Genomic DNA, 27,110 nt, shown 5'->3' on the forward strand with positions numbered 1-27,110 from the left:
AAGGAGACTGATATCTTAATTATCACTTGTGATTTTGGAGTTCCAGCCTCAGTGGTGTGCGCGTGTGTGCTGAGTCATGGTCCATGTTCAGGCTGGATGTGCTGATAGACCGGTGGCATTAGAGGCCCGGCACAGGGGAAATCCGAAGCACGCGCTTTTTCAGTCACAGTGAAGTGTGTGTGTGAGACGTACAGGGTTCATCGCGCTACGTTGATTCCCCCATGTTAACAGATAAGATGTACATATACGAGTCTGTCTTCTCATCTTGTGTTGATTGTTTCCTTCTTCTTTTCTTTACTTCTTCATGTCGACATGCATTCTGGAGAACGTTCAGAGTGAAATGTGATAAAACCACTTCACTTTAAGCTTCACCATCTCACACACACACACCAACATTCACCATCTCACACCAACCTTCAACAGGAAACCAAACCTCATTTAACTTTTGAAGCTCCCATCACTTCAGAATTCACCAGTTGACTCTAACAAACATCAACATCATCAAATGTTTTCTAACAAACTCCAGCGCTCATCAGTGTGCAAACAGGATGTTTGTTTTAGGACCTGTGTTTGTGATGTACTGAAGAAACTGTGCAGTGGGATAAATTTGTTTGGTTCGTGTCAGTGCTGGTGAGTTGCGTGGCACTTGGCATTCAGCACAGCTAAAGGAAACGAACACGGCTGGTGGCGTTTCATAAAAATGGGTCACTAAATGATGATGGTGCAGTGTGGTTTTGGCATTATGGTTGGTGCGTGCGTGTGCACGCGCATAACCTTTGTGAGTCTTGTTTCTGATTGAAGAACTGATTGGTTTCATTATTATGCATCTGAGCTCTGCGTTTATCTCAGAAATCGTTTCTTCATTCACTCATTACATCAAAGAGTCTTCTTTCTGATCTTGCTTGTGTTCTCACACGGCCATGTCAAGTAACCTGTGTCAGATTAACCATTCACTTCCTCTGAGAGTGTGTCTGTGTGAGTGTGTCTGTGTGTGAGAGTGTATATGAGTCATTCTAATAGTGCGTTGGCTCGTGTGTGTGTGTGTGTGTGTGATACTGAGAGCACTCTGCACTTCTGTGGTCAATGAAACTGATGATTAAATTCCTCTTCATTCATAGACAGCAGGCTTTACGCATGTCACATTCTGTTAGGCCAACATCTGTGTCATGTTGTGCAAGATCTAAAACCAAACGGGGGCTCGACAACAGAATTTCTGATGTACCTTATGACTTTTCACTGTGCTGTCATTCTGCATTGCGCTGTGTAACACGTTTAGGCTCAACAGTTCCACGGCAAAACACAGTCACCATCAGGCACTAACGTTCACCATGATCCAACCACAACATTCACTAACGTACAGTAATATTCACAATAAAACCACTAACGTTCACCATGATCCAACTTCAGCCTTCACTAACGTACAGTAATATTCACAATAAAACCACTAACGTTCACCATTATCCAAGTATAACATTCACTAATGTACAGTAATCACAATAAAACCACTAACGTTCACCATGATCCAACCACAACATTCACTAACGTACAGTAATATTCACAATAAAACCACTAACGTTCACCATGATCCAACTTCAGCCTTCACTAACGTACAGTAATATTCACAATAAAACCACTAACGTTCACCATGATCCAAGTATAACATTCACTAATGTACAGTAATCACAATAAAACCACTAACGTTCACCATGATCCAACTTCAGCCTTCAGTAACGTACAGTAATATTCACAATAAAACCACTAACGTTCACCATGATCCAACTTCAGCCTTCAGTAACGTACAGTAATATTCACAATAAAACCACTAACGTTCACCATGATCCAACCACAACATTCACTAACGTACAGTAATATTCACAATAAAGCATTAACGTTCACCATATTCACAATCCTACCACAACATTCACTAATGTACAGTAACATTCACAATAAAACCACTAACGTTCACCATAATCCAACTTCAGCCTTCACTAACGTACAGTAATATTCACAATAAAGCATTACCGTTCACCATATTCATAATCCAACCACAACATTCACTAACGTACAGTAATATTCACAATAAAACCACTAACGTTCACCATCAAGCACCAACATTTATGACCTCACATCAATATTCAGCATCAGACGCCATTATCACCACCTCATACCAACATTCACCACACACCATCATTCACCATCACACACAAGGTTCACCATATAAACAATATTCAATGAAACACCGTCATTCGTCATCAGAATGCCAACATTCATCACCACATACCAACAATCACATCACACAACAATGTTCACCATGAAAACACCAGCATGCACTGCTAAACAATATTATTCACTGTCACACGTGACCATTCACCACCATACACCATCAAAACACCAACATTCGCCATCACACAACAATGTTCACCATGAAAACCCCAGCATGCACTGCTAAACAATATTATTTACCATCACACACCATCATTCACTATCATTCATCACCTAGGGTTAGGGTTAATGTCGGGTTAACCCATCAACATTCATCACCACACACAGTGTTCACACTATGAACAACAATATTCAATGAAACACCTACAGTACATTCACCATCAAATACCACCATTAATCAATAAACACTAACATTCACCAATAAACACCACTAAACATCAACATTCATCAAAAAACACCAACATGCACTATTAAAACACATGAAATTTGTTTAGTTCATATCATTTCAGACGTCAGCGGTACACTGACATCAAACATTCAGCAACATGTGAACTGTTGGGTGAACACTAAACTTCGTTGGTGTTTAACACACACACACACACACACACACACACACGTTTACTCATTTCTGAGTAGATTTGCTCTCAGGTGACACTTGTGTATGTGTGTTTGAGATCTTGTGACAGCGCAGTGAACGTTTCCTCCTCTGACAGTTTCACTTCTGATTTCTGAGCAGAATGTATAACCCTCTGCAGTCTCCGTGTTCTCTAACTCACTTCTGTCTCTGCGTCTCTCCTCAACACAGTGTTTCTCAGCTGTGCTGGTTACTGCAATGAATGGCAACACTATTGAAGAGACCCCGAGCAGCATAGCACCCCCTTGTGGCTGGAGGGAGTTTTGCGAGCTTCATGCGAGTGCCACAGCGCGAGAGTTGGCGCAACATTATCGCCGTTTCGCTAGAACTCGACCACCGCACGATGTCGTTTCTCCGGAGAAATTCAGCAGGCACTTCAGCACCATCTTCCAGCACCACTTCCAGCGAGAGGTGGCCAAAGAAGAAGCCCCGCCCCCTCCCTTGACTGGGCGTGCATGCACCTTCGCTGGAGTGCTCGATTACCGGGAAACAGGTCGACCAGTGCGTGGAACATCATTTGTCATTTTGCCACCAAAACTGGAGCGGGAGCAACCGCTACAAAACTTCACTACACACAGACCAGTTGGACACACCCAAGGGGTGGAGCTTGCTGAGAATTACGCCACTTCACCTGCTTTGCCCTCACGTGACAATGTCCTTTCTCAGTTTAGAAGAAGTGTTTGCCAGTTGTTCAAGAGACGTCCATCGCATGATGACTCGGTCCATGCCAGCTCCGGGGACGAGTCAGAAAGAAGAGGCGGGGCTTCAGCGGAACGCTTCTCGGATACAGCGGCGCACGGTGGCTTCCAGCTGCTGAACCGTCTGAGGACGCGCAGCACAAAATCACGGCAGGACACAGGAAATGTATGCAGGGAAGGACATTTAAGGTACCTGGAGGTAAATGATACGATTTCAGATACGGCCCCACGCTGGATGCGCTGCCGCCTGCTGCTTCGGAGGATTAACGACAGGTTCGAGCTTGAGCTCTACAATCCGCCCAAGGTAAGAGTCGTGGAGATTCCAAAAATGTGTTCTACAACCTTTTATATGGTTCAAGTGAAGTTAACGATTGTTCAGATGAAATGATGTAGTGAGTGTATGTTGGTGTCTCGCCATGGTTACCTCCAAACCTCACACTTCCTGAAGGTGTACAGTGTGAGGATGGAATAGTGTGTGAGTTCTGTTCCAGTCCCACAAAGCTGATTCGTGAGTAAAAGGTCACCTGCGCATGAGAAAGCTGAGCAGTGAGTGAAAGCGTCACACTCACGGTCTCCGGTGGAGGGCCGCGCGTCCAGCGTGTTCATCAGGATATTAGGCCACGCCCACTGGGACAGTCTCAGGTCAGGGAATGGTGTGTTACAGCGTCGGTGCTGGAGTGTACTTGCTGGAATAAACCGCTCCATCAGGAGGGTTAATGGTTTATTCCATACGCATGGATTTCAGTTTGTGTTGATGGTTTTTAATGTTTGTTTGTTTTATTTTAATTAACATTACGAACCTGGGTAGGTACACTCGGACAAAAAAAAAAATCACAGTGACGAAATGAGAACGCTGGCTCGAGACTACAGCTGTGTATGAGTCTCTCTCTCTCTCTCTCTCTCTCTCTCTCTCTCTCTGAGGGGTGTAACTGCTGGTCATTTCAGTAGCCAGTCAGGTGCAGGGGGTCATGACTGGAGCCGGATCCTGATTGGGTGATAGTTAAGGAGGAATCTTGGCAGACTTGCTGAATCTTAAGTCGTACCGTATAAGGCAAAAGAGCTACACAGTACACACACACACACACACACACACTTGTTGAGCGTGCCCATTCTGTCACATCATTAAAGCCCTTAATGAGGCAGTGCAGCTCACCTGTGCCTTTTAAACCACATGCTGTTTCCCTTCTCTCTCACTCACACACACACACACACACACACACACACACACACACTCCTAAATGTGTTCAAATGCTGAAAGGGTTTAAGGTTTGAAGTGGGAATTTTTTAAGTTACAAAAAGGAGCAAAAGTCTGAAAAGGGAATGCGAGTGTCAATGAGTCTGACTGAAGGGCAGCTATTAAACCACATACTGACATTTTACATAAAGTTTTTAAAATTTATTTTTATCATGCTAAAGTATCAAATTCACTTGAGTCGAGATTGTTTGTTTGTTTTCTTCAGCGTTCTACTTTTTATCCAATTGTAGTTACATTTAATGTCCCAGCTTGTTGGGCGTAAACGTGTGTGATTATTCGTGACACTGATGGACTAAAAGCAGTCAAAAGTTTATCTTTAGCCGCGCTGACCTCCAGCAGCTGCAGCTGTGTTAATGTTCCTGTTGCTCCGAGATCAGTTTCTGGTGTCACACAGCTGAGTGTCAGCATGAGGAGTTCAGTGAGGAGCCCTGATCTCAGATCAGCCCCAAATCTACGAGGCTTCTTTTCTGTTTTGTTTTCCCCCCTCCTCCAGCACTCTGGGAGAGGAAGAAAGAGGAAGCTGCTGTGGGTCTGATGATTAGCGCTTGTGTTCCAGGGAAGCGCTAGCTCAGCGTGTAGAGACGGCCGAGCTCCGCATCGTTCTAATCTGATCATCCGCCGTCCAAGTTCAGTCGGTTTTAAACCACGGCGTCACGTCAGACCTTCTCTATTGTGGTTCAGTGCAAGATGACAGAAGGAGAAGAGGAAAGAACGTCAAGGCTGAAAAGCGACGTGCACAAACTCTTCCTGATGAATAAAGGAATGTTTTATAGTTTTACAAAATGCACCTGGCGGTGTTTATAAAATAATAAAGTGCTGATTAAAATCGTTAAATCGGATAAACACATGAAGCATTTTGGAACATTATTTCCTGGATGTTGAATACATTTATAAATCTCTCATAAAGCTCGCTCACACACACTTCTGGATGTTAACATCAGAAATAAATTTGTGAATAGTTTTTTGTGATTTCTTTGTGATGAGAGGCTGCATGACTACAAGTGTGTGTGTGTGTTCCCTCTGGTTGCTTCCCCCAAAGTGCCATGAAAATCTGCCCAAACGCTCATCAAGTCCAAAACCGCCGTGACCGTTCCAGATAAAAACAAGACTGAAGAATTTCCCGTCTCAGCACATTTCAGCCGTTTCACTCGAAGCCCGTCATCGTTATTCGTTGTTCACATCCGGAAAAGTGTTCCAGAGGAACCGATAGCAGGAACCTCATGCTGCTGAGTCGCAGTAAATGACGCGGGACATTGCAGGTTTTGTGGGCAAGACCACGAACTCGAACGCGAAGCAGAAACAGGGGAACTGATCACTAGAGAAGAAGAAGTGGTGTCCACATACAGGAAGTGGGAACCAAGGAGCAGGTGTGAGCCATCACCAGAAAGATTAAGTAGAACAGGAAGTCATGACCATATATAGGAAGATATAGGAAGTGTGTGTCTGAAGGTCCAATGCACAGAGTCTGATGGACAGGAGCAGTCTGGGTGGACGTCGTCTTTAGTGTCTTCAGGTTTGTTTTTGTGGATCAGAGACGAAAACGTGGACTGATGGTCAGACAGAACCGTGACGCCAAACTTCAGCCATTTTTGTTACACAGAAAATTCAGAGGAAGATTTATTAATATCAGAGTTTTCACAAATATGGCTTTTCACTGGATATAAAAGCTAAATATACACACACTACTAATATTAAAAACCCTAAATACTAATTGTTAAACTTATAATACTAAATATAAAAGCTATAAGAACATTTTCTAGCCTGAGATACAAAAAAAAAACCCTTTTACTCATCTCTCATTATTTCTAGCCGCTTTATCCTGTTCTACAGGGTCGCAGGCGAGCTGGATCCTATCCTAGCTGACTACGGGTGAAAGGCGGGGTTCACCCTGAACAAGTCGCCAGGTCATCACAGGGCTGACACATAGACACAGACAACCATTCACACTCACATTCACACCTACGCTCAATTTAGAGTCACCAGTTAACCTAACCTGCATGTCTTTGGACTGTGGGGGAAACCGGAGCACCCGGAGGAAACCCACGCGGACACGGGGAGAACATGCAAACTCCGCACAGAAAGGCCCTCGCCGGCCACGGGGCTCGAACCCAGGACCTTCTTGCTGTGAGGCGACAGCGCTAACCACTACACCACCGTGCCGCCCCTCCCCTTTTACTTACAGTTGTGCTCATAAGTTTACATACCCTGGCAGAATCTATGATTCTTTGGCCATTTTTCAGAGAATATGAATGATCACACAAAAACATCTTTTCCACTCATGCTTAGTGGTTGGGTGAAACCATTTATTGTCAAACGACTGTGTTTTCTCTTTTTAAATCATAATGACAACAGAAACTACCCAAATGACCCTGATCAAAAGTTCACATACCCTGGTGATTTTGGCCTGATAGCATGCACAGAAGTTGACACAAATGGGTTTGAATGGCTACTAAAGGTACCGTAACATCCTCACCTGTGATCTGTTTGCTTGTAATCGGTGTGTGCGCATAAAAGCTGAGTGAGTTTCTGGGATCCAGACAGACTCCTGCATCTTTCATCCAACCACTGACGTTTCTGGATTCTGAGTCATGGGGAAAGCAAAAGAATTGTCAACGGATCTATAGGAAAAGGTATTTGAACTGTATAAAACAGGAAAGGGATACAAAAAGATATCCAAGGAATTGATAATGCCAGTCAGCAGTGTTCAAACTGATTAACAAATGGAAAATCAGGGGCTCTGTTAAAACCAAGCGAATGCCACAAAGTATCTCGCCGACAATACGCCAAACAGCACAGAGACAAGCCTCAACTTCTGGAACAAGGTAATTTGGAGTGATGAGACCAAAATTGAACTTTTTGCCACAACCATAAACGTTACATTTGGAGAGGCGTCAACAAGGCCTATGATGAAAGGAACACCATTCCTACTGTAAAGCACGGAGGTGGATCGCTGATGTTTTGGGGGTGTGTGAGCTACAAAGGCACAGGAAACTTGGTCAAAGTTGAAGGAAAGATGAATGCAGCACGTTATCAGCAAATACTGCAGGCAAATTTGCACTCATCAGCCCGGAAGCTGCGCATGGGACGTACAGTACTTGGATGTTCCAACATGACAACGATCCAAAACACAAGGCCAAGTCGACCTGTCATTGGCTACAGCAGAACAAAGCGAAGGTTCTGGAGTGGCCATCTCAGTCTCCTGACCTCAGTATCATTGAGCCACTCTGGGGAGATCTCAGGCGCGCAGTTCATGCAAGACAGCCCAGGAATTTACAGGAACTGGAGGCTTTTTGCCAAGAAGAATGGGCAGCTTTACCATCTGAGAACATAAAGAGCCTCATCCACAACGACCACAAAAGACTTCAGGCTGTCGCTGATGTTAGAGGGGGCAATACACGGTATTAAGAACTGGGGTATGTAAACTTTTGATCAGGGTCATTTGGATGTTTTTTGTTGTCATTATGATTTAAAAATAGAAAACACAGTTGTTTATCAATAAATGGCTTCACCCAACCACTAACCATGAGTGGGGGGAAAAGTTGTTGTGTTATCATTCATATTCTCTGAAAAAAGGCCAAGAAAGCAAAAATTCTGCCAGGGTATGTAAACTTATGAGCACAACTGTATAATACTAAATATTGGAGATATATAAGAATTAAGTTAAATTTGAAACTTGAGCAATGATACCAATAGAGGAAAAATTATCTGAGACAAAGTGAAGGTGTTTTAACCTCAATTTTTGCAAATCCCTCTCCCTCTGCTCGCCCTGTAAATGCCCTACGGTACGTCGCTGGATAGTGAAGGTGTTTTTTGCATCTTGCTCCTTTTTCTTTTATGTTTTTCGTTTGTCGCCTTCCTCGCATTCAGACTGATTCGAGCCGAAGTCCACTACATGTCCAAAATGGTGGTCGCGTTTACGAAGGTCACGTGACTGAAAAGGGTCTATAGGGCTTAAGTTTGTTAGCGTTAAATAAGCATTGCTTGTACAGTAACGTTATGTCGTTACAACGTTGACCCACTTTTAACGTGCCGAGTACCGACTGTAGCCGCTAACAAATGCTAATTAGCTTGCTGTCAAGTTTTCCTTTGTCGAGCTTTAAGCGTGAGGTCATGGATGCTCCTACTGCTTGCTCCTGCTGTAATATGATGCGTGATGTGTGCTGGTGTCTGTTCATAGCCACTTTTTTAATCTATGCAGTTAGTGTTGTTTTGTTACTAGTATTGTAAGTTTCTTTTTGCTGTTTAACCGAAGTGTAACTGCTGCCATCTTGACGAGATCACCATCGCAAGAGATTTTATCTCATTGTTAAAAACAGAAAAATGCAGGCATATTGTCCAAGGAGCAGGCACAGTGCAAAGACCTTACATTGCTCTGTGTAAATTAGAAAATGGCGCAACTTCCTCTGTAGCCGTCAACGGACAAGCACAGACTTGTCTTGAGTTTTGAGCCAATCACAGCAGGGCAGCACTGTGGCCTGAGGTAAAACAGGATAGTTTAAGTTTGTTTAAATTACAAAAATGAGTAACCCAATGGGGCGGCACGGTGGTGTAGTGGTTAGCGCTGTCGCCTCACAGCAAGAAGGTCCGGGTTCGAGCCCCGGGGCTGGCGAGGGTCCTTCTGTGTGGAGTTTGCATGTTCTCCCCGTGTCCGCGTGGGTTTCCTCCGGGTGCTCCGGTTTCCCCCACAGTCCAAAGACATGCAGGTTAGGTTAACTGGTGACTCTAAATTGAGCGTAGGTGTGAATGTGAGTGTGAATGGTTGTCTGTGTCTATGTGTCAGCCCTGTGATGACCTGGCGACTTGTCCAGGGTGTACCCCGCCTTTCGCCCGTAGTCAGCTGGGATAGGCTCCAGCTCGCCTGCGACCCTGTAGAAGGATAAAGCGGCTAGAGATGATGAGATGAGATGAGTAACCCAATGACTGTCTCATATACTCTTCATATACTCACACTGTTTAAGTAATGCAATAAAACTCATCTTTAAAAGTGGAATTTACTCAAACTGTTTGCATAGAATGAACTTTGGGGTTAACAGTGTAATAGTGTTGCAGTGTTCTGCAAATTTGCAATTTAATATTTCAGATCTTGAGACATGAAAGTGCTATTTTAAAAAATAAAAGGTCAGAAATGTTTTCTTTGTCGTCTATTTAGTTGATTTTATTTCCTCAATAATTGTCCTTGATTGAGAAATGGGTCTGGGCTCTTATGGGTTAATCAGTAGCCTGCATGCTAGTATATGTTCCATTTACAGTCAAACATTCTGATGAACTCCAGGCTCAATGCTGATGAATCAAAAATCTGCGTAGTAGTACAGTCTGAAGATGCTCTCGCACATTCGGGGTCAACTGAACAAAAATGATGGGAGGATATAGGTTTAATAAGTTTTACAGTTTTTGAAGTGAGTGATGGATTGATAAGTTTAGATGTGTTCAATGTTTTCTTATCTTCAGACATAATAGTGTAGGAGACGTTTCTTTACCTGCTTGATAGTTTCGACTGAGACTCCAATCTTCCTCAGAAGAGTCATTAGTCCTTAAATTAAATTCATTGTTTTATTTTATGGCCTTGGTGCCCTCAAAAAATTGACAGCACAAAAGGCCAAGTGGCCCCGCCCCTAAAATGATGAAATTACAGGCCTGTTGTGATGTGTTTATTTCTGTAATATCTCACAAAATATCAGGCCATTCTGTGGCTGGGAAGTTATTTAATTTGAGGGAATTAAAGCAAATAATGTGCATGAAATCGCTCGCTTGGCGCAGTCAAGCAGACAGAGGAAGTCCGTGTGCGCATGCGCAGGTTTACCTTCTTCTTTTGGGTTTTACGGCAGCTGGCATCCACAGTGTTGCATTACTGCCATCTACAGGTTTCCCTTTGAGCGTGCACTGACAGTTCCATCATTCTGTCGCTAAACGAACAGCTGATCACACCGAGGTGCTCGCTGAGCGCCAATATTTATTAGTTTGGTCCTGCGTTTCCTTTCCTTTGTATATAACATAACGTCTTTTCTTCTCGCTTTCCGTTACTGTAGTCGCTCTTTCACGTTTCATTCGCACACTCGCGTCCTACGTTTTTCTCTCCTGTTTCAAATTTATATCCCACAATGCCTTGCGTGAACGGAGAAAGCCCACCACGTCATGTGATGCATGACATAGTATCTTGAATTGGGTCATGGTGAAGCAGGAAAAAATACCGGAGAATTTGGGGCCATGTGGAGATAAATTCATTAATTGTTCTATTTAAAAAAAAAAAAAACTATTAAAATTGGAAGTCTGTGATTTGAATTCAGTAGCTTTCAGTCACTAAACAAAAATAATTAGATGTCGGGGAAATTCTTTTTATGACCTACACTTAAAAAATTTGCCTTCAGTTCTCTTTTAAAGCTATTGACCCTTCCCACTCATGTGACCTTCGTAAACGCGACCGCCATTTTGGACATGAAGAAATAACGGTTTATGGCACAGACCCTTTCGGTTCTCGCTCATCTAGCTGCTACAATGACTGCTTAGACTGCAACAATAATACCTAACACACATTTAAGTATCCGTCGTAAAGACGTGAAACTCGTCGAGTGACGAGTGTGTTCATTGATAAGCTAACACAATCTAAAAGTAGACATACCATCACACTGCCCTGGCGCTGTGTACAGTTTACCTTCTATGGTTTGTGCGCTCACTATTTGCCATTACTTTCTCCAACCCAGTGTTCGAACTATGCCGATATTTTCGGGGGTCCCTTTTTTCCCTTTGGGGGGGGGGGGGGGGGGGGGGGGTGCTTGCGCTTGTCTCGGAGCGCGGATCTCCAAACACATGAGAAGCCTCTCTTACGCACATATCACGCGGACTCCACACCTCCACACACGCATCGCGTCTGAAGTCATAACTCATCAGGGGAAATCGTGTCTGCATTGGCATGTTCAAAAAACAACCTCGCGTCAACAATGATACCACACGCAAGAAAAAAAAAAAACAGTCAGGCTACTCAACACATTTGATCCACAGCAGCACCAAAGCGTCACTGGAAATCATGTCAACAACCAATCTTCCATTTCAACACGCGTCAACAAACAAATGGCACCACAAACATGAACGAATCGGTCAGGCTACCGATTCCAAACCCACAGCAGACGAATAATTAAATGCATCTTACCTTAAAGCAGAATCGACCACAAAGGAAGTGTGTTGGCACTGTTAGCACACTTCCTTTCTACTAGTTTGTGTCCCCAACCTGGCAGCAGCAGTCGTTGTCATATCGGTTTATTTTATCTTTGATGTAAACACAACACTTCGGATATGCAAATGCTTCCCGTTACACACGATTGCTATGTCAGTAAACATCATTTTGCCAATATTTTCGAGACCATCTATCTTCTCCGTCGGTCAGCATCTGTCGGGATCTGATAAAATGATAAATCTTGCCTTGTGTGTTGATGGTTACTACATCCAGGTGCACAACAATATAATGGCATGATGGAAGTCTTGCTGAAAGTAAAAACTTTCTTTGATGGCTATATTCCTTTCGATGCTTCGCCGTCGTTCCTCGTTGTTGGCTGTGGTAGACTACTGGTAGTTCATGTCCAAAATGGCAGCCGCATTTGTCGTGACGTCACGTGGGATGGGTCAATACTGCCTTTCAGATTTTTTATCAAAATTCTATTTCTCTCATTTTATTAAATATCGGAATGCATTTTGATCGTTATTTTGTTGCTGCTATGGCAAGTTCTGAGTGTTTGAAATATGCTGTAATATATCAGTCCATATGTCAAAGCAATGGCCGTAAACGAGATTCGTTGAGACCTGTGCGAGACATCGTAGGACGGAAGTAAAACAGCGGAAATCAAAGTCACCAACATCTGCCAACGTTCTCAAAAGACATGCGCGCCCTCTTTCGAATGCTGACGTAATCAAGCCAGAAGTTTTGTTTGTTTTGATAGCAATCAGGAAAGTTTGAAAAAAGTAGGCAGTAATCGTCATTTAAAGTGCATATCCTTGGCCAATTTCTTTTTTATATGAAAGAATGTCCCTTTACACACTCATCCAGAAGGGTAATTTTGCACAAGGCCATCTGTCTACAGCAGAAAAAAATAAAATAACAAAACGTGTCTGGAAAAATCCCAAGGGAGTCTGGAGCCAGATTCGTGACGTCACCTGCGGAAGCGCCAGCAGGCTGCGCGAGCTTTGCATGGTTTCAGTGCACAGCCTGTGTAGACCAAGCGCTCCCATTTCTCTCTCATTGTCCGGTCTTTTGGGAAACGATGAGTACTAATCCCATCAAGACTGGTGTTGCTACACCCTCCTACAATACATCTGTTAACCATTTCAATAATTACGTGATAACGTTGAAGAAATTTGCAGAAAACCACCAGGTCGTTTTCTCATAAACAAACCAGCGCTGACGTAGGATTCAGAGGGAGGCGTCCCGCACGCGGCGTCACGAAAATCAATGTTTCCCGGGAAATCCAAATGCTGAGTTTGTTCAGAGGCGGACCAATTCGCCTCAAATGGCTTGATTTCAACTGAATTTTTCTGGTATTGCGCAAGGTAAAAAAATTGCACAAAATGCAGAATGTGACAGATATTTGACCAAAGTTTAATATAAAATAGGAGAGTTACACTGATCTTGCTCCTGAATTTACCCATGATATGCACTTTAAACTCGTTTTTGTACGATATTTCGTTTGGAAAACAGTTTTCAAAATGGCGGCACTGACACCTGGCTGACACTTCATGTTTCGAAGTCTCGCACAAGTCTCGTGAAGATCGCGTGGATAAGCGACGCCTGCCATCGACCAAACGAACTAAATTCAACACGGCTAAAAACCGAACAGGCCGATAAGTATAATATTTAATTGCAATTAGTTGCCAGTATGAGTCACGATATAAGGTTACTAAAACCGAACATGTAATTGAATGAATAACATGTTAATTAAGAAATAAAACAAGTTTAAAAATGACTTCAGTTCTCCTTTAATGATATGATTCTTTAATCGATCGAATGAAAGTGTAGATGTAACAGCGATAGTATAACGAGGGGGGAAAAGAACTGTGCAGCAATAAACAAATTAATAATAATAATGAAAGTATTCAGACACTAACAGGAATTATACTGATAAAGTTAAAGTAGATTATTAATTATTATTGTTTGTGAAACGGTTTCTTTGGATTTCAGAGGTTTCTCTAGAGACAGTCCGAGCACCGACAGTACGCACCTTTTAGTCTGAACGGGAAGTGAATTGAATAATGCTGGATCTCAGTCCTGAAGTGTATTAGATTTGACTTATAAACACCTTCAAACAAAGACGTAGAGGAAATTAATCAACAGTGCGTTGGTGTTACGGCCATGAAGTTGATTATTTTCCTGTAACAGCCGTGTTTTATTCCTCCTGTACCTCAGCAGTTTGCCAACGATTACAATCTTATTCATTTATCGGAACGTTTAACGTTAGTTCCTCTTCTCACTTCTGTCAGATCAGCGATAAACAGTCGTTCCCTCTGCAGTCTCTGTGCGTCTCTTAAAGCTCCAGCGTCTCCTCCGTCTGTCCCTTCACGGACACTGGAGACTCCTCCCGTACATGTGACGTTACATAAACCCGTTTCCTCAACAGTAAACCAGTTTATGAATCGGTTTATTATTCGTGGAGCGTCCTCCGTACACGCCCCTGCGAACGAGCTGTTACTATAGAAACCATATTAAACACCTCGTTAATATAAACCTGTGATGTGCAGCTGCACTGCTGTGACAGAAAACTAATCAACACCTTCAGTGATGTGCAGTTCAGAGTGACTGATTTAACCCGGTGGTGTTTAGTGGTGCTCTGATGAACACTGAGATTTCTGTTCGTGAAACTCTGAGTGATTATCAGTGTTTATACACATTCCAGAGTAAAGCTATACGGCGAGCGTGCGCTCAGGCGCTGATGGTGTACGTTTTAGACATTAAACTAGTTTGAATGAATACGTTCCTGAGAGCGTGGCGCTCACACCTGCGTTTATTTCAGAACATAAAACTAGCAATTTGGTCCAAATGTAAAAAAACCAAACGAACCAAAACCTGGCCAAGTTCTGTGTTTCAAGCGGTTATAAGACTTCATGAATAAAGCAGGCTACGTAGAAAGTGAGGGTGAAACCTGACACACACACACACAGGTTCATTGTGAACGGTTGAAATGGTAAACATTCCCTTGATACTGAAATTCAGCGTTCAGTCACAGGGTGAAACAGCTGCTGATCTTATCGAATAAAATAAAACCCCACGATATTTAACACCTGACGTTATCATCACAGCGTCCGGGATGGCTTGTGTTCCAGCACCACAGCTTTGTTTCGGGCGATTTGAAGACGCGGTGGCCGTTTTGAGATGGTGAGAATACTACAAACTCTGATGAGAGATAAAAGGTTGTGATGTGAGAACATGCGTTTAAATCCAGATGAGCGTTCGTGTGTTTTCCATCTCACGATTTCAGCCAGTGGAACGGAAAATACTTCAAACTCGACAAAACCGCATCCTTACATCTGCTGTGTGTTAGCGTTCTGTGCGCACACACACACACACACACGCGCGCACGCACGCACAGCTACATGCACAGTCATTTCTGACTTTCTTCTGCCCCACATCTGAGAGTCAACAAGATTTCAGTGCAAATATAATAATAATAATAATAATTTGTGTACTAGCGGAGACCTCTTTTTGTTACTAAATTGTACTTCTCGTCGTTTTGCTGCGCTCTGATACACACTATAAAGCTAAATATCCTGAACCTGTATTGTGTGATGTTCTCTCGTCACCCAAGTCAAGTCGAGACTGAAACGTTTCCTTTCTACTTTGATCTCTTTAAAACGTCTCTGTCCCCCGACGACGAGCACATCCTGAGGGATAGGAGTTTAATATAAACCCTCTACTGTCTTCACCATCACTTCAGCACAGGGTCTGATGGTGTAGAGTCCCATGGGCGTGTGGTCTGATCTTCTAGAATCTCATCTGTGTTTTCTGACATTCTATAATTGTGTGAGTATGGGTTCTGATGATCTAGAATTTTGTCACTGTATGTTTTGATGTTCTAGAATCTCCTCAGTGTGGGTTCTGATGGTCCACACACTCTTCAGTTTGGGCTTTGATGGTCCAGAATCTCCTTATTGTGGGTTCTGATGGTCCACAATCTCCCTATTGTGGGTTCTGATGTTCTTGAATCTCCTCAGTGTGGGTTCTGATGGTCCACAATCTCCTCAGTGTGGGTTCTGATGGTCCACAATCTCCTCAGTGTGGGTTCTGATGTTCTTGAATCTCGTCAGTGTGGGTTCTGATGTTCTTGAATCTTGTCAGTGTGGGTTCTGATGTTCTTGAATCTCCTCAGTGTGGGTTCTGATGGTCCACAATCTCCTCAGTGTGGGTTCTGATGTTCTTGAATCTCGTCAGTGTGGGTTCTGATGGTCCACAATCTCCTCAGTGTGGGTTCTGATGTTCTTGAATCTCGTCAGTGTGGGTTCTGATGTTCTTGAATCTCGTCAGTGTGCTTTGTGACATTCAAAAAATTTTCCATGTCTTTCTGAAGTTGTAGAGTCCCATCAGCCAGAGGCTTTCTGTTTCCGGTTGAGAGTACGTCGTGCGCATTCTGGCTGCCGCTTCTCACCGGAGCTTTTTTATTTTATTTTCTCTCCTTTTTTTATTCTATTTTTTTCCTCTGTTTGATGTTTGTTTGAGTGTTTTGTCCGCTGGTTGTGGCGTAGCTCCGGACCCAGTTTTGGGTGTTGGTTCCCTCCAGGCCTTGGTTTGCTGTGGGTGATGCCTGCGCTCCCAGCTGTGGACTGCAGTGAGCTCGTTGCTCATTTTAACATCGTGGTTGTCCAGCGCTCTGTGCTTTAGTGCTTGGCGTGATGTTCTGAGCGATGTTGCTCGGTGGCGTCGCGGCGGCTGTGCAGGCGGTTTGGGACGTACCGGCGCTCTGCGTGGCGGTGCTTCTGTGCTCGCTTTGTGGATCCATGGCGTGGTGTTCGAGCAATGTTGCTGACGGTGGCTGTGCTGGAGATGTGGGACTTGGTTTCGTGTGCCTTTTGGTGGGACTGTGGCTGCTACACCACTGGAATGACATCCTGACCTCTATTTGGTGGACTTTTTTTTTCTGCCTATTATTGTGAAGCGACCTTGGGTTTAGAGAAAGGCGCTATATAAATTGAACATTATTATTATGATGATGATTATTATTATTATTATTATTATTATTATTATTATTATTATCGGTATGTTCTCACATTCTGTGTGTAAACTTAAATTCACCCAAACGTAGTGCATCAAACTCAGAATGAATTAAACTTGACTCTTTAGTGGATTTATTGTTTTCAGAATATGTGTGGATGTAAGAGTGTGTGTGTGTGTGTGTGTGAGAGGGAATGAGTGTTGATATTTTTCCTCGCAGTAATTTCAGCAGAAAGATCGGCGATACCATCTGCACTGATTCATATCGACACCACAGTTTCAGTTTCACACACATCACACACACGGCCCAGTTTCCACACATACGCACACCCAGTATTCAGCATAAAACTGAGAAATAGTGCACTAATACACACACACACACACACACACACACACACGCGCGCACACGTGCTCTTGCAGTGTACATGTTGTCGGCTTTCTCAGAATTACTGAAATGACTGATCGGTGCTGAGATGACTCAAACGGGGTGTGTGTGTGTGTGTGTGTGTGTGTGTGATGGTTATTAGCACAGCAGCATCATACGGTGTTTTTCATTGATATCACAACACTAATGCTGCAGTAGTGACATTACAGAAAGCTTTAATATACAAATGAGCGCTCCAGTTCATTTCCGTATCCTGTTCTATACGTGCATCGTGATTAGTTCTATAAGTAATCACTGGTTGATTTCTGTAAGTGATCACTGATTAGTTCTGTAAGTGCTCAATGTTTAGTAAGTCCTTGGTGATTAGTTCTGTAAGCGATCAGTGATTGGTTCTGTAAACTATTAGTGATTTAGTTATGTAAGCAATCAGTGATTAGTTCTGTAAGTGATTAGTGATTGGTTCTGTAAACTATCAGTGATTTAGTTCTGTAAGCGATCGGCGATTAGTTATGCACACCAATCGATGATTGATTAGTTCTGTAAGTGATAGGTGATTAGTCGTGCACACAATAAGTGATTAGTTTGGTAAGTGATCAATGATTAGTTCTGTAAATGATCGTTGATCAGTTATACACACCAGTCGGTGATTAGTTTTGCAAGCAATTGGTGATTAGTTATGCATATAATCAGTGATTTGTTATGCGGGTGGTCAGTGATTAGTTATGTAAGTGATTGGTGATTAGTTATGCACACCAATCGATCATTGGTTCTGTAAGTATTTGGTGATTAGTTATGTACATGTTCAGTGATTAGTTCTGTAAGAGATCAGTGATTTAGTTCTGTAAACTATTAGTGATTTTGTTCTGTAAGCGATCAGTGATTAGTTATGCACATCATCTGTGATTTGTTCTGTAAGCAGTCGGTGATTAATTATGCACACAATCAGTGATTAGTTCTGTAAGTGATTGGTGATTAGTTCTGTAAGCTATTAGTGATTCAAGGCCTCTGCATGCTCTTGCGACAAGGCTTTCGCAGATAGCTTTTCGCAGACAGTTGTAATTTATCGTTGAGCGGGGAGTAATAGGCGTGCGCAATGTTATTCACCGCCACAACGCAAGGGAGCGTGAAGTCGCGAAATCGCTAGGAGTAGTTGGTGGGTGTGGTTAGTGAAGTGTTTATCCTCCGGTTACTTGTAATGACTAGAACTGGAGTCGTATAGATGTACGTACTTCCTCACTTCCTCGATCAACCGCTCTTCGTGCTGCTCCATCTTCGTTCGTGTTTTTAAAAATGGCGGTCGTGAAAACAAACCAAACCGGGAAAGTAGGGAAGCAGAAGTGCATGTACAGCGGATGTAGAGTGGACCAATCAGAGCCCACTTGTCTGCGACACTGTCTGCGAGGCTGTCTGCGGTGGTCACAGTTTTTGGGAGGTGTGCGCAGTCCTCGCAGATGGCGTCGCAGATGGTGTAAGTGATCAGTGATTTAGTTATATACACCATCTGTGATTAGTTTTGCAAGTGATCTGGGCTTAGTTATGCACATCATCTGTGATTAGTTATGCAAGTGATCAGTGATTAGTTATGTAAGAGACCATTTATTAGTTCTGTAAGCAATCAGTGATTAGTTATATACACCATCAGAGATTTGTTTTGTAAGTGATCAGCGATTAGTTATGTAAGTGGTCATTGATTAGTTGTGTGAGTGATCAGTGATTAGTTATATATATAATCAGTGGTTAGTTTTGTAAGTGATCTGTGATTAGTAAATGCACATTGTCTGTGATTAGTTGTGTAAGTGATCCGTGATTGGTTCTGTGAACTATTAGTGATTCAGCTTAGTAAGCGGTCAGTGATTGGTTCTGTAAGCGATCAGTGATTAGTTATATGTCTCATCAGTGACTAGTTTTGTAAGTGATCAGTGAATTGTTCTGTAAGTGATCATTGATTAGTTCTGTAAGCGATCAGTGATTTAGTTAAATACACCATCTGTGATTAGTTTTGCAAGTGATCAGTGATTAGTTATGCACATCATCCGTGATTAGTTATGTAAGTGACCATTTATTAGTTCTGTAAGCAATCAGTGATTAGTTATATACACCATCAGAGATTTGTTTTGTAAGTGATCAGCGATTAGTTCTGTAAGTGATCATTGATTAGTTATGTGAGTGATCAGTGATTAGTTATATTCCATCCGTAACTCGTTTTGTAAGTGATCGGTTATTAGTTATACACATCGTCTGTGATTAGTTATGTAAGTGATCAGTGATTGGTTCTGTGAGCTATTTGTGATTTAGTTCTGTAAGTGATCAGTGATTAGTTCTGTTAACTATTAGTGATTTGTTCTGTAAGCGATCAGTGATTAGTTATGTAAGTGTTTAGTTCTGTGAGTGATCAGTGATTAGTTATATAAGTGATCAGTGATTATTTATGTAATTGATTAGTTGTGTAAGTGATCAGTGATTAGTTCTATAAGTGATTAGTTATGTAAGCGATCAGTGATTTAGTTCTATAAGTGATGGTCAGAAACAGAAAACCACTTTGGTTATGTTTCAGTGAATCTCCTTCTTTTGAGATGTTACAGTATATAAGTAATGATTTGATACATTTTGATTCACTACTGATCCGATCTGATTCGATTAATTTTTATCTTTACATCTATTCACACTGTATTTATCTGGGTTATGGGTTTAAATGTTCCACCAAAAAAAAAAACTTGTCAAATTAACGCAGTTTGGTGTTTAGTAATACCCAGCAGTTAGTTTTAAAGATTAATTTAAAGTGTGACGTTTTAATCTTGTGTTTTGTGTCTCTGCACAAACATTATTCTGCGTGCAAAAAATACTTGAATTTTTAATCCTGCGCACGTAAAGCACAAACTTGTTGCATTGTTATTTTTACACCGTGGTCTCACTTCCTCTGGAGTGAATACTGATCCTGTTCAGCTACAGCCTGCTCGAAACGGCGTGATTAGTTCCAGGTTAAAAACACAAACCTCAGTTCATTAACCTGTTCAGCTAACCACCACTATAAACATTTAGTTAGTAGCTGGTTAGCGTTAGTTAGCGAGCTAAAACAGTCCTGTGTGCTTGAGAAGTATCGATGTTTCTTTCAAAATGGGTGTTAAAGGTTTTTTTAATGTGTCTCACGTGTGAGAGATGATGGTAAGTTAATGTGTTCAGATCCCACAGCTCCGATAAACCCGTTTCATCAGGAATAAATGAAGAATAAAGTTCAGGATTTCATCTTAAATCAGTGAGAGATTAGGAAGTGAAATATTCGCTCACTGTGATGATTATTGAAAATGGATCTAACGCTGGAGAGTTAATTCCCCAGTCAGACTCGCCAGCTGTTGATGAAGCAAAACGACATAGCTGATGCTAGTGAAAATTCACAAGCTAGTATTAATGAACATCTGAAACAAACCATTTAGCTCAGAGAGGAAAGACACGGAAGAGAAGCTGGTTGAATTAGTCAGAGACGGTCCCTGGCGCTAACGATACGCTAAAGGAAGCGCGTGAGCTGGAGCTGTGTGGTTTCAACAAAACGAAGCCGTCGTCATTAGTGTGCAGCTATGTGTGTATGCCAAGTGTGTATTTATACTCATTAAGTGTTTACATGGTGTGGTGGTGGTTTTATGTGGAAAATCTTTGTGTGAGAGAGAGAGGATGCGAGGGTCACTGGTGTAGCTGACACCTGCAGCCGACCTCAGTGTGTTAGCCACGGAAAGCCCCGCTGTCTCTCTCTCTCCGTTTAGTCTTTTTCTGTCTCTCCCTCTCGCTGTCTCACTCTCTGTGTGTTGTGGTTCACTTTCTGTAGCCTGTAAACAGGATGAAGGTGTGTGTGTGTGTGTGTGTGTGTGTGTTCCTCCATTTTGCTCCTGAAACAGAGTTCAAACCTCAAAGTTTATCATGAGACACAAGAGGGGGATTAAAATGTGTCCATGATCCCTAATTTATGGCTTTAGTAAATCTCATTCTCTCTCTCTGTCCCCATCCTCTCTCTCCATCTTCGCTCTCTCTTTCTCCATCCTCTCCCCCTCTCTCTCCATCCCCCCCGGTCCCTCTCTTCCTTCTGATTGACGTGGCGTGATTGATGATTGGCTGGGGTCAAACCTGTAGCGTTGCCAGTCTCCTGACTGAGACACGGCCAGCACTGATGACTCTGATTGTCTAATCTGACATGGTGACGGTCGTGAAAGACAAAACTCTCATGGAGTCTGATCTCCGTATGACCCACAGCCTTGCCTGCTGAGACACTACTGCCCTCAACTGGACTGGAGGTTCTCCCCGAGCGTCCTACAGAGCTGTGGCTGCTGGCAGTTCAGTCAACGGGAAACTGACTCCTGTGTCCCTGCGCAAAGTGGAGTTTGGGACTTTGTACTAAAATATCTCCTGGCAAATGATTTCTTTGGGCGTCAGTGGACATCGCAGGTCTTTGAACGCATACCATAAAGCGCTTGTGTTATCAGCAGCCAATTCAGTGCTGCTGTGACCAAAGACAGCCGACCACAAAGGTCTGTCGAGGTAAGAATCAGTCCTGAGCGCAGACTCGGGTCATCAGACGACATGAATATAAAAACACCATCGATCTCAACACCTCAGAAAGGATCTTCCTGAGCCAGTGGAGCAGTGGAGCTCCGTAACCCAGTGGAGATGGAGCGCAAGAGCAACCTGCTCACATCAGCTCAAGTTACTTTAACGCTCTCCAGCTCTCCCCATGTGAAGCCTGCACTCTTTACACTCATCACATCAAACCCCTGGAGGAGGAGCCGTTTCAGATCCGCAGCAGATTCCTGGCCCTTCTTCTGGAGCTCCTCTTTTAGAGAATTCTGCTAAATATCAGATTCATTTAAACTGCCAGGCCGCGGTCATCAAAGACGACGTGAAGCACAAACTCTGACGCTTTATTCGCCTGCAGTGTGACGCTTGATGAGTATTCCCCTGAGCCCCTGCTGAGTTCTGGATCCTGATTGGTCAGAAGATGTTGCTTAATTATCTGACAGAAGTGCAGCTGCAAATCACAGGTTCATATTAATGCACTCGTTCTAACGTGTTATTGTTTCTATAGCAACAGCTCCTTCACAGGGACGTGTACGACAGATGCACCAGTGATGATAAACATCACAAACTGTGGGACTGTTGATGTTTTCTGGAATTGATTTAATGTTTCTGGAAGGAGTTTCCAGTGTCAGAGGTGAAGCTGTAAGCTTAATCTTCATCTACAGCAGAATAAACACATAAGGAGGAGAGTGGTGTGTGTGTGTGTGTGTGTGTGTGTGTTGCAGTATAAATACCAGCAGTGTTTGAAGACCATTAATGAATGATGTGGAACGGTCAGACTCGCAGACAAAAATGAGCGAAATGTTATCTGCCCAGAGTCCTCGCGTCCTGATGTGTATCGCGTTTCAACATCTTCGTGCATGCAGGAGTTTTCGTGAAAGAGGAAGTGGAATTTAGTGAGTGTTTCCTTTCTCACCTCCCACTGTGTGACTAATGCTGCTCGGACCAGATGAGTCACGAAACACAAACTTCAAAAGAATAATCTTGTCCAGTTCTGTTTTCTGTGTGTGTGTGTGTGTGTGTGTGTGTGTGTGTGTGTTCTGTGCTCGAGGAATGATGACCAAGAATAGAACTTAAGAATGGGAAATGAAATTATTTTTGCAATGAATGTTGAATTTGTCTCTGTCTCACATGCCATTGCAATATACTTGTGTGTGTGTGTGTGTGTGTGTGTGTGTGAGAGAGAGATTAGTTCTTGTTTGTCTTGACTGTTAGAACTTGTGAAAGGCTGCAGTAACATGTTTATGTACATCAGAAGAGCGTTTTATTCATTTGCACATTGAGGTAAATTAAATATTTGGACACTTTTTGTTTTTATTTTAATAACAGCTGGTGTGAAAATGTGCAGGTGGGAGTGCACATCTGGACAGGTTACACACACAACAGTAAGCAATCAGCTTCACCATAATCATCTACCGCTCTGATCCCGCTGAAGCACGGTGGTGGGAGCATCATGATACGGAGCTGCTTGGCTGCAGACGGTACTGTAGCGCTACACGTCATTGACACATGAACAGAGGGACGTTCCAGGACACGTTAGAGGAGAATCCAAACTAAACCTGGAGTTTCACAGGCTGATGTTTCACAACACAGCGAGTCCAAACCGACAGCCCCAGTAACTGTAGAAGGCCTTGCGTGGCTGAGCCAGTCTCCTGACTCCAGTCCCATCCCAATGAACATCTGCCAGAGATTTTGGAATTGTGACTCCGTCAGAGGATCCTCCGTGGAGTTGAAGATGATTTCTGAGAGGAACGGAATCAAAACTGTGAACCACAGAGCTGCAGAAAGATGATTAGCTCTGACTGTAGACATCTCTAAGCTCAAAGTCCCGATGACTGCTTTGCAGCCAAACGCTAACCTTCTGCATCTGTGCTGTCTGAATACTTCTGCCTTTACATTTCATTTTTAAATGTCTTTTTTTTCTTATGAATACTTACTTTTTGTTCATGATACAAGTTCTAAACACTTGTTACACTTCACTGTAAATAATATTTACATGTGTGTGTGTGTGTGTGTGTGTGTGTGTTTCACAGGGTTCGAGTCCGAAGCTGAAAGTGCGCTGCTCTGACATACAGGAGATCCGATGCTGTAATCGACTAGAAATGCCTGACAACATCAACACATTCGTATTAAAGGTAGCGTGCACGCGCGCACACACACACACACACACACAAAAGAAAATGTCCTTTTTTAAAACACATGTTGTACTCTCCCTCTCTCTCTCTCAGGTTAGTAACTGTCCCAGCAGCTTGATATTGGAGGCTGATGATGAACAGCAGCTGAATACCTGGACATCAGAACTCAGAAGCTGTATCAGCACCAGGTGTGTGTGTGTGTGTGTGTGTGTGTGTGTGTGTACTTGCTATATATTGAGGACCAGAATACATTTTTTTCCCCAACAGACTGAGGACATTTTTGTGAGGTGAGGACATTTTGTCTGTTCTCTGCTTCTTCAAAGAGCTGTATGTAGATTAAGACTCAGTGTTCAGGTTAGGGGTGGGGTTAGTGTAAGGAGTGGGGTTAGGGGTGGGGTTAGAGTAAGGGGTAGGCTTAGAGTAAAGAGTGGCGTTAGGGTAAGGGGTGGGGTTAGGGTAAGGGGCAGGGTTAGAGTAAAGAGTGGGGTTAGGGTAAGGGGCAGGGTTAGAGAAAAGAGTGGGGTTAGGGTAAGGGGCAGGGTTAGAGTAAAGAGTGGGGTTAGGGTAAGGGGCGGGGTTAGAGTAAAGAGTGGGGTTAGGGTAAGGGACGGGGTTAGAGTAAAGAGTGGGGTTAGGGTAAGGGACGGGGTTAGGGTAAGGGTTAGGGTAAAGAGTGGGGTTAGGGTAAGGGGCGAGGTTAGGGTAAGGGTTAGAGTAAAGAGTGGGGTTAGGGTAAGGGGCGAGGTTAGGGTAAGGGTTAGAGTAAAGAGTGGGGTTAGGGTAAGGGGCGAGGTTAGGGTAAGGGTTAGAGTAAAGAGTGGGGTTAGGGTAAGGGGCAGGGTAAAGAGTGGGGTTAGGGTAAAGAGTGGGGTTAGGGTAAGGGGCAGGGTTAGAGTAAAGAGTGGGGTTAGGGTAAGGGGCGAGGTTAGGGTAAGGGGCAGGGTTAGAGTAAAGAGTGGGTTTAGGGTAAGGGGCAGGGTTAGAGTAAAGAGTGGGTTTAGGGTAAGGGGCAGGGTTAGAGTAAAGAGTGGGGTTAGGGTAAGGGGCGAGGTTAGGGTAAGGGTAAGGGTTAGAGTAAAGAGTGGGGTTAGGGTAAGGGGCAGGGTTAGAGTAAAGAGTGGGGTTAGGGTAAGGGGCGAGGTTAGGGTAAGGGTAAGGGTTAGAGTAAAGAGTGGGGTTAGGGTAAGGGGCAGGGTTAGAGTAAAGAGTGGGGTTAGGGTAAGGGGCAGGGTTAGAGTAAAGAGTGGGGTTAGGCATTTGGGGGTGACAGATTGTATTATGTCAGTGAGTCCCCACAACGATAGAAGTACAAGTGTGTGTGTGTGTGTGTGTGTGTAAGAGGAAGTGAGTGGGTTTTCTCAGTAGGGAAATCTCAGGACCTTTTGCATTTCTGCAGATGTCTAGAATTCTGAGAAACGTCTTTACATATAAACACATGCACACGTGCAGTCAGTCATATACTGATAATCAGTTGTACAGTACACTGTGGTGTTCAGTGTGCACTTAAGATTGTAAATGTACTTTAAGAGGGTTTTTGAAAAAGTTGCACATTAACACACTGCTGTTATAAACACACACACTGCTGTTATAAACACACACTGCTGTTACAAAGACACACACTGCTGTTATAAAGACACACACTGCTGTTATAAACACACAAACTGCTGTTATAAAGACACACTGCTGTTATAAACACACTGCTGTTATAAACACACACACTGCTGTTATAAAGACACACTGCTGTTATAAAGACACACTGCTGTTATAAACACACACTGCTGTTATAAAGACACACTGCTGTTATAGACACACACTGCTGTTATAAAGACACACTGCTGTTATAGACACACACTGCTGTTATAGACACACACTGCTGTTATAAAGACACACTGCTGTTATAAAGACACACTGCTGTTATAAAGACACACACTGCTGTTATAAACACACACACTGCTGTTATAAACACACACACTGCTGTTATAAAGACACACTGCTGTTATAAAGACACACTGCTGTTATAAACACACACTGCTGTTATACACACACAGTTGTTATAAACACACACTGCTGTCATAAACACACGGCTGTTATTAACACAATCTGCTGTTATACACACAAACACACTGCTGTTATAAACACACACTGCTGTCATAAACACACTGCTGTTATAAACGCACACAGTTGTTATAAACACACACACTGCTGTCATAAACACAAACACACGCTGCTGTTATAAACACACATGCTGTTATAAAGACACACTGCTGTTATAAAGAGACACACTGCTGTTATAAAGACACACACTGCTGTTATAAAGACACACTGCTGTTATAAAGACACACTGCTGTTATAAAGACACACACTGCTGTTATAAACACACACTGCTGTTATAGACACACACTGCTGTTATAAAGACACACTGCTGTTATAAACACACACTGCTGTTATAGACACACACTGCTGTTATAGACACACACTGCTGTTATAAAGACACACTGCTGTTATATAGACACACACTGCTGTTATAAAGACACACTGCTGTTATAAAGACACACTGCTGTTATAGACACACACTGCTGTTATAAAGACACACACTGCTGTTATAAAGACACACACTGCTGTTATAAAGACACACTGCTGTTATAAAGACACACTGCTGTTATAAACACACACTGCTGTTATACACACACAGTTGTCATAAACACACGGCTGTTATTAACACAATCTGCTGTTATACACACAAACACACACTGCTGTTATAAACACACACTGCTGTCATAAACACACACTGCTGTTATAAACGCACACAGTTGTTATAAACACACACACACTGCTGTCATAAACACAAACACACACACGCTGCTGTTATAAACACACACATACTGATGTTATAAACACACATACATACTACTGTTATAAACACACACACACGCACACACTGCTGTCATAAACACACAGCTGTTATTAACACAATCTGCTGTTATACACACAAACACTGCTGTTATAAACACACACACTGCTGTCATGAACACACAC

The 27,110-nt window shown here is 43.0% G+C and overlaps 1 protein-coding gene across 3 annotated transcripts in view; it reads left to right on the top strand.

Annotated features, from left to right (window-relative positions):
* Positions 1 to 27,110, top strand: part of sh2b3 (SH2B adaptor protein 3) — a 68,354-nt gene that overhangs the window by 17,273 nt on the left and 23,971 nt on the right. For all 3 annotated transcript variants that reach the window (XM_060907769.1, XM_060907771.1, XM_060907770.1), the window contains exons 2-4: positions 3,029 to 3,859; positions 23,973 to 24,074; positions 24,168 to 24,262. In XM_060907769.1, the coding sequence (XP_060763752.1) occupies positions 3,056 to 3,859; positions 23,973 to 24,074; positions 24,168 to 24,262 (1,001 nt within the window). In that variant the 5' untranslated portion in view covers positions 3,029 to 3,055. The remainder of the gene's footprint in view (positions 1 to 3,028; positions 3,860 to 23,972; positions 24,075 to 24,167; positions 24,263 to 27,110) is intronic.

This window comes from Neoarius graeffei, chromosome 24 (genome assembly GCF_027579695.1).
Source record: "Neoarius graeffei isolate fNeoGra1 chromosome 24, fNeoGra1.pri, whole genome shotgun sequence".
NCBI classification, from domain to species: domain Eukaryota; kingdom Metazoa; phylum Chordata; class Actinopteri; order Siluriformes; family Ariidae; genus Neoarius; species Neoarius graeffei.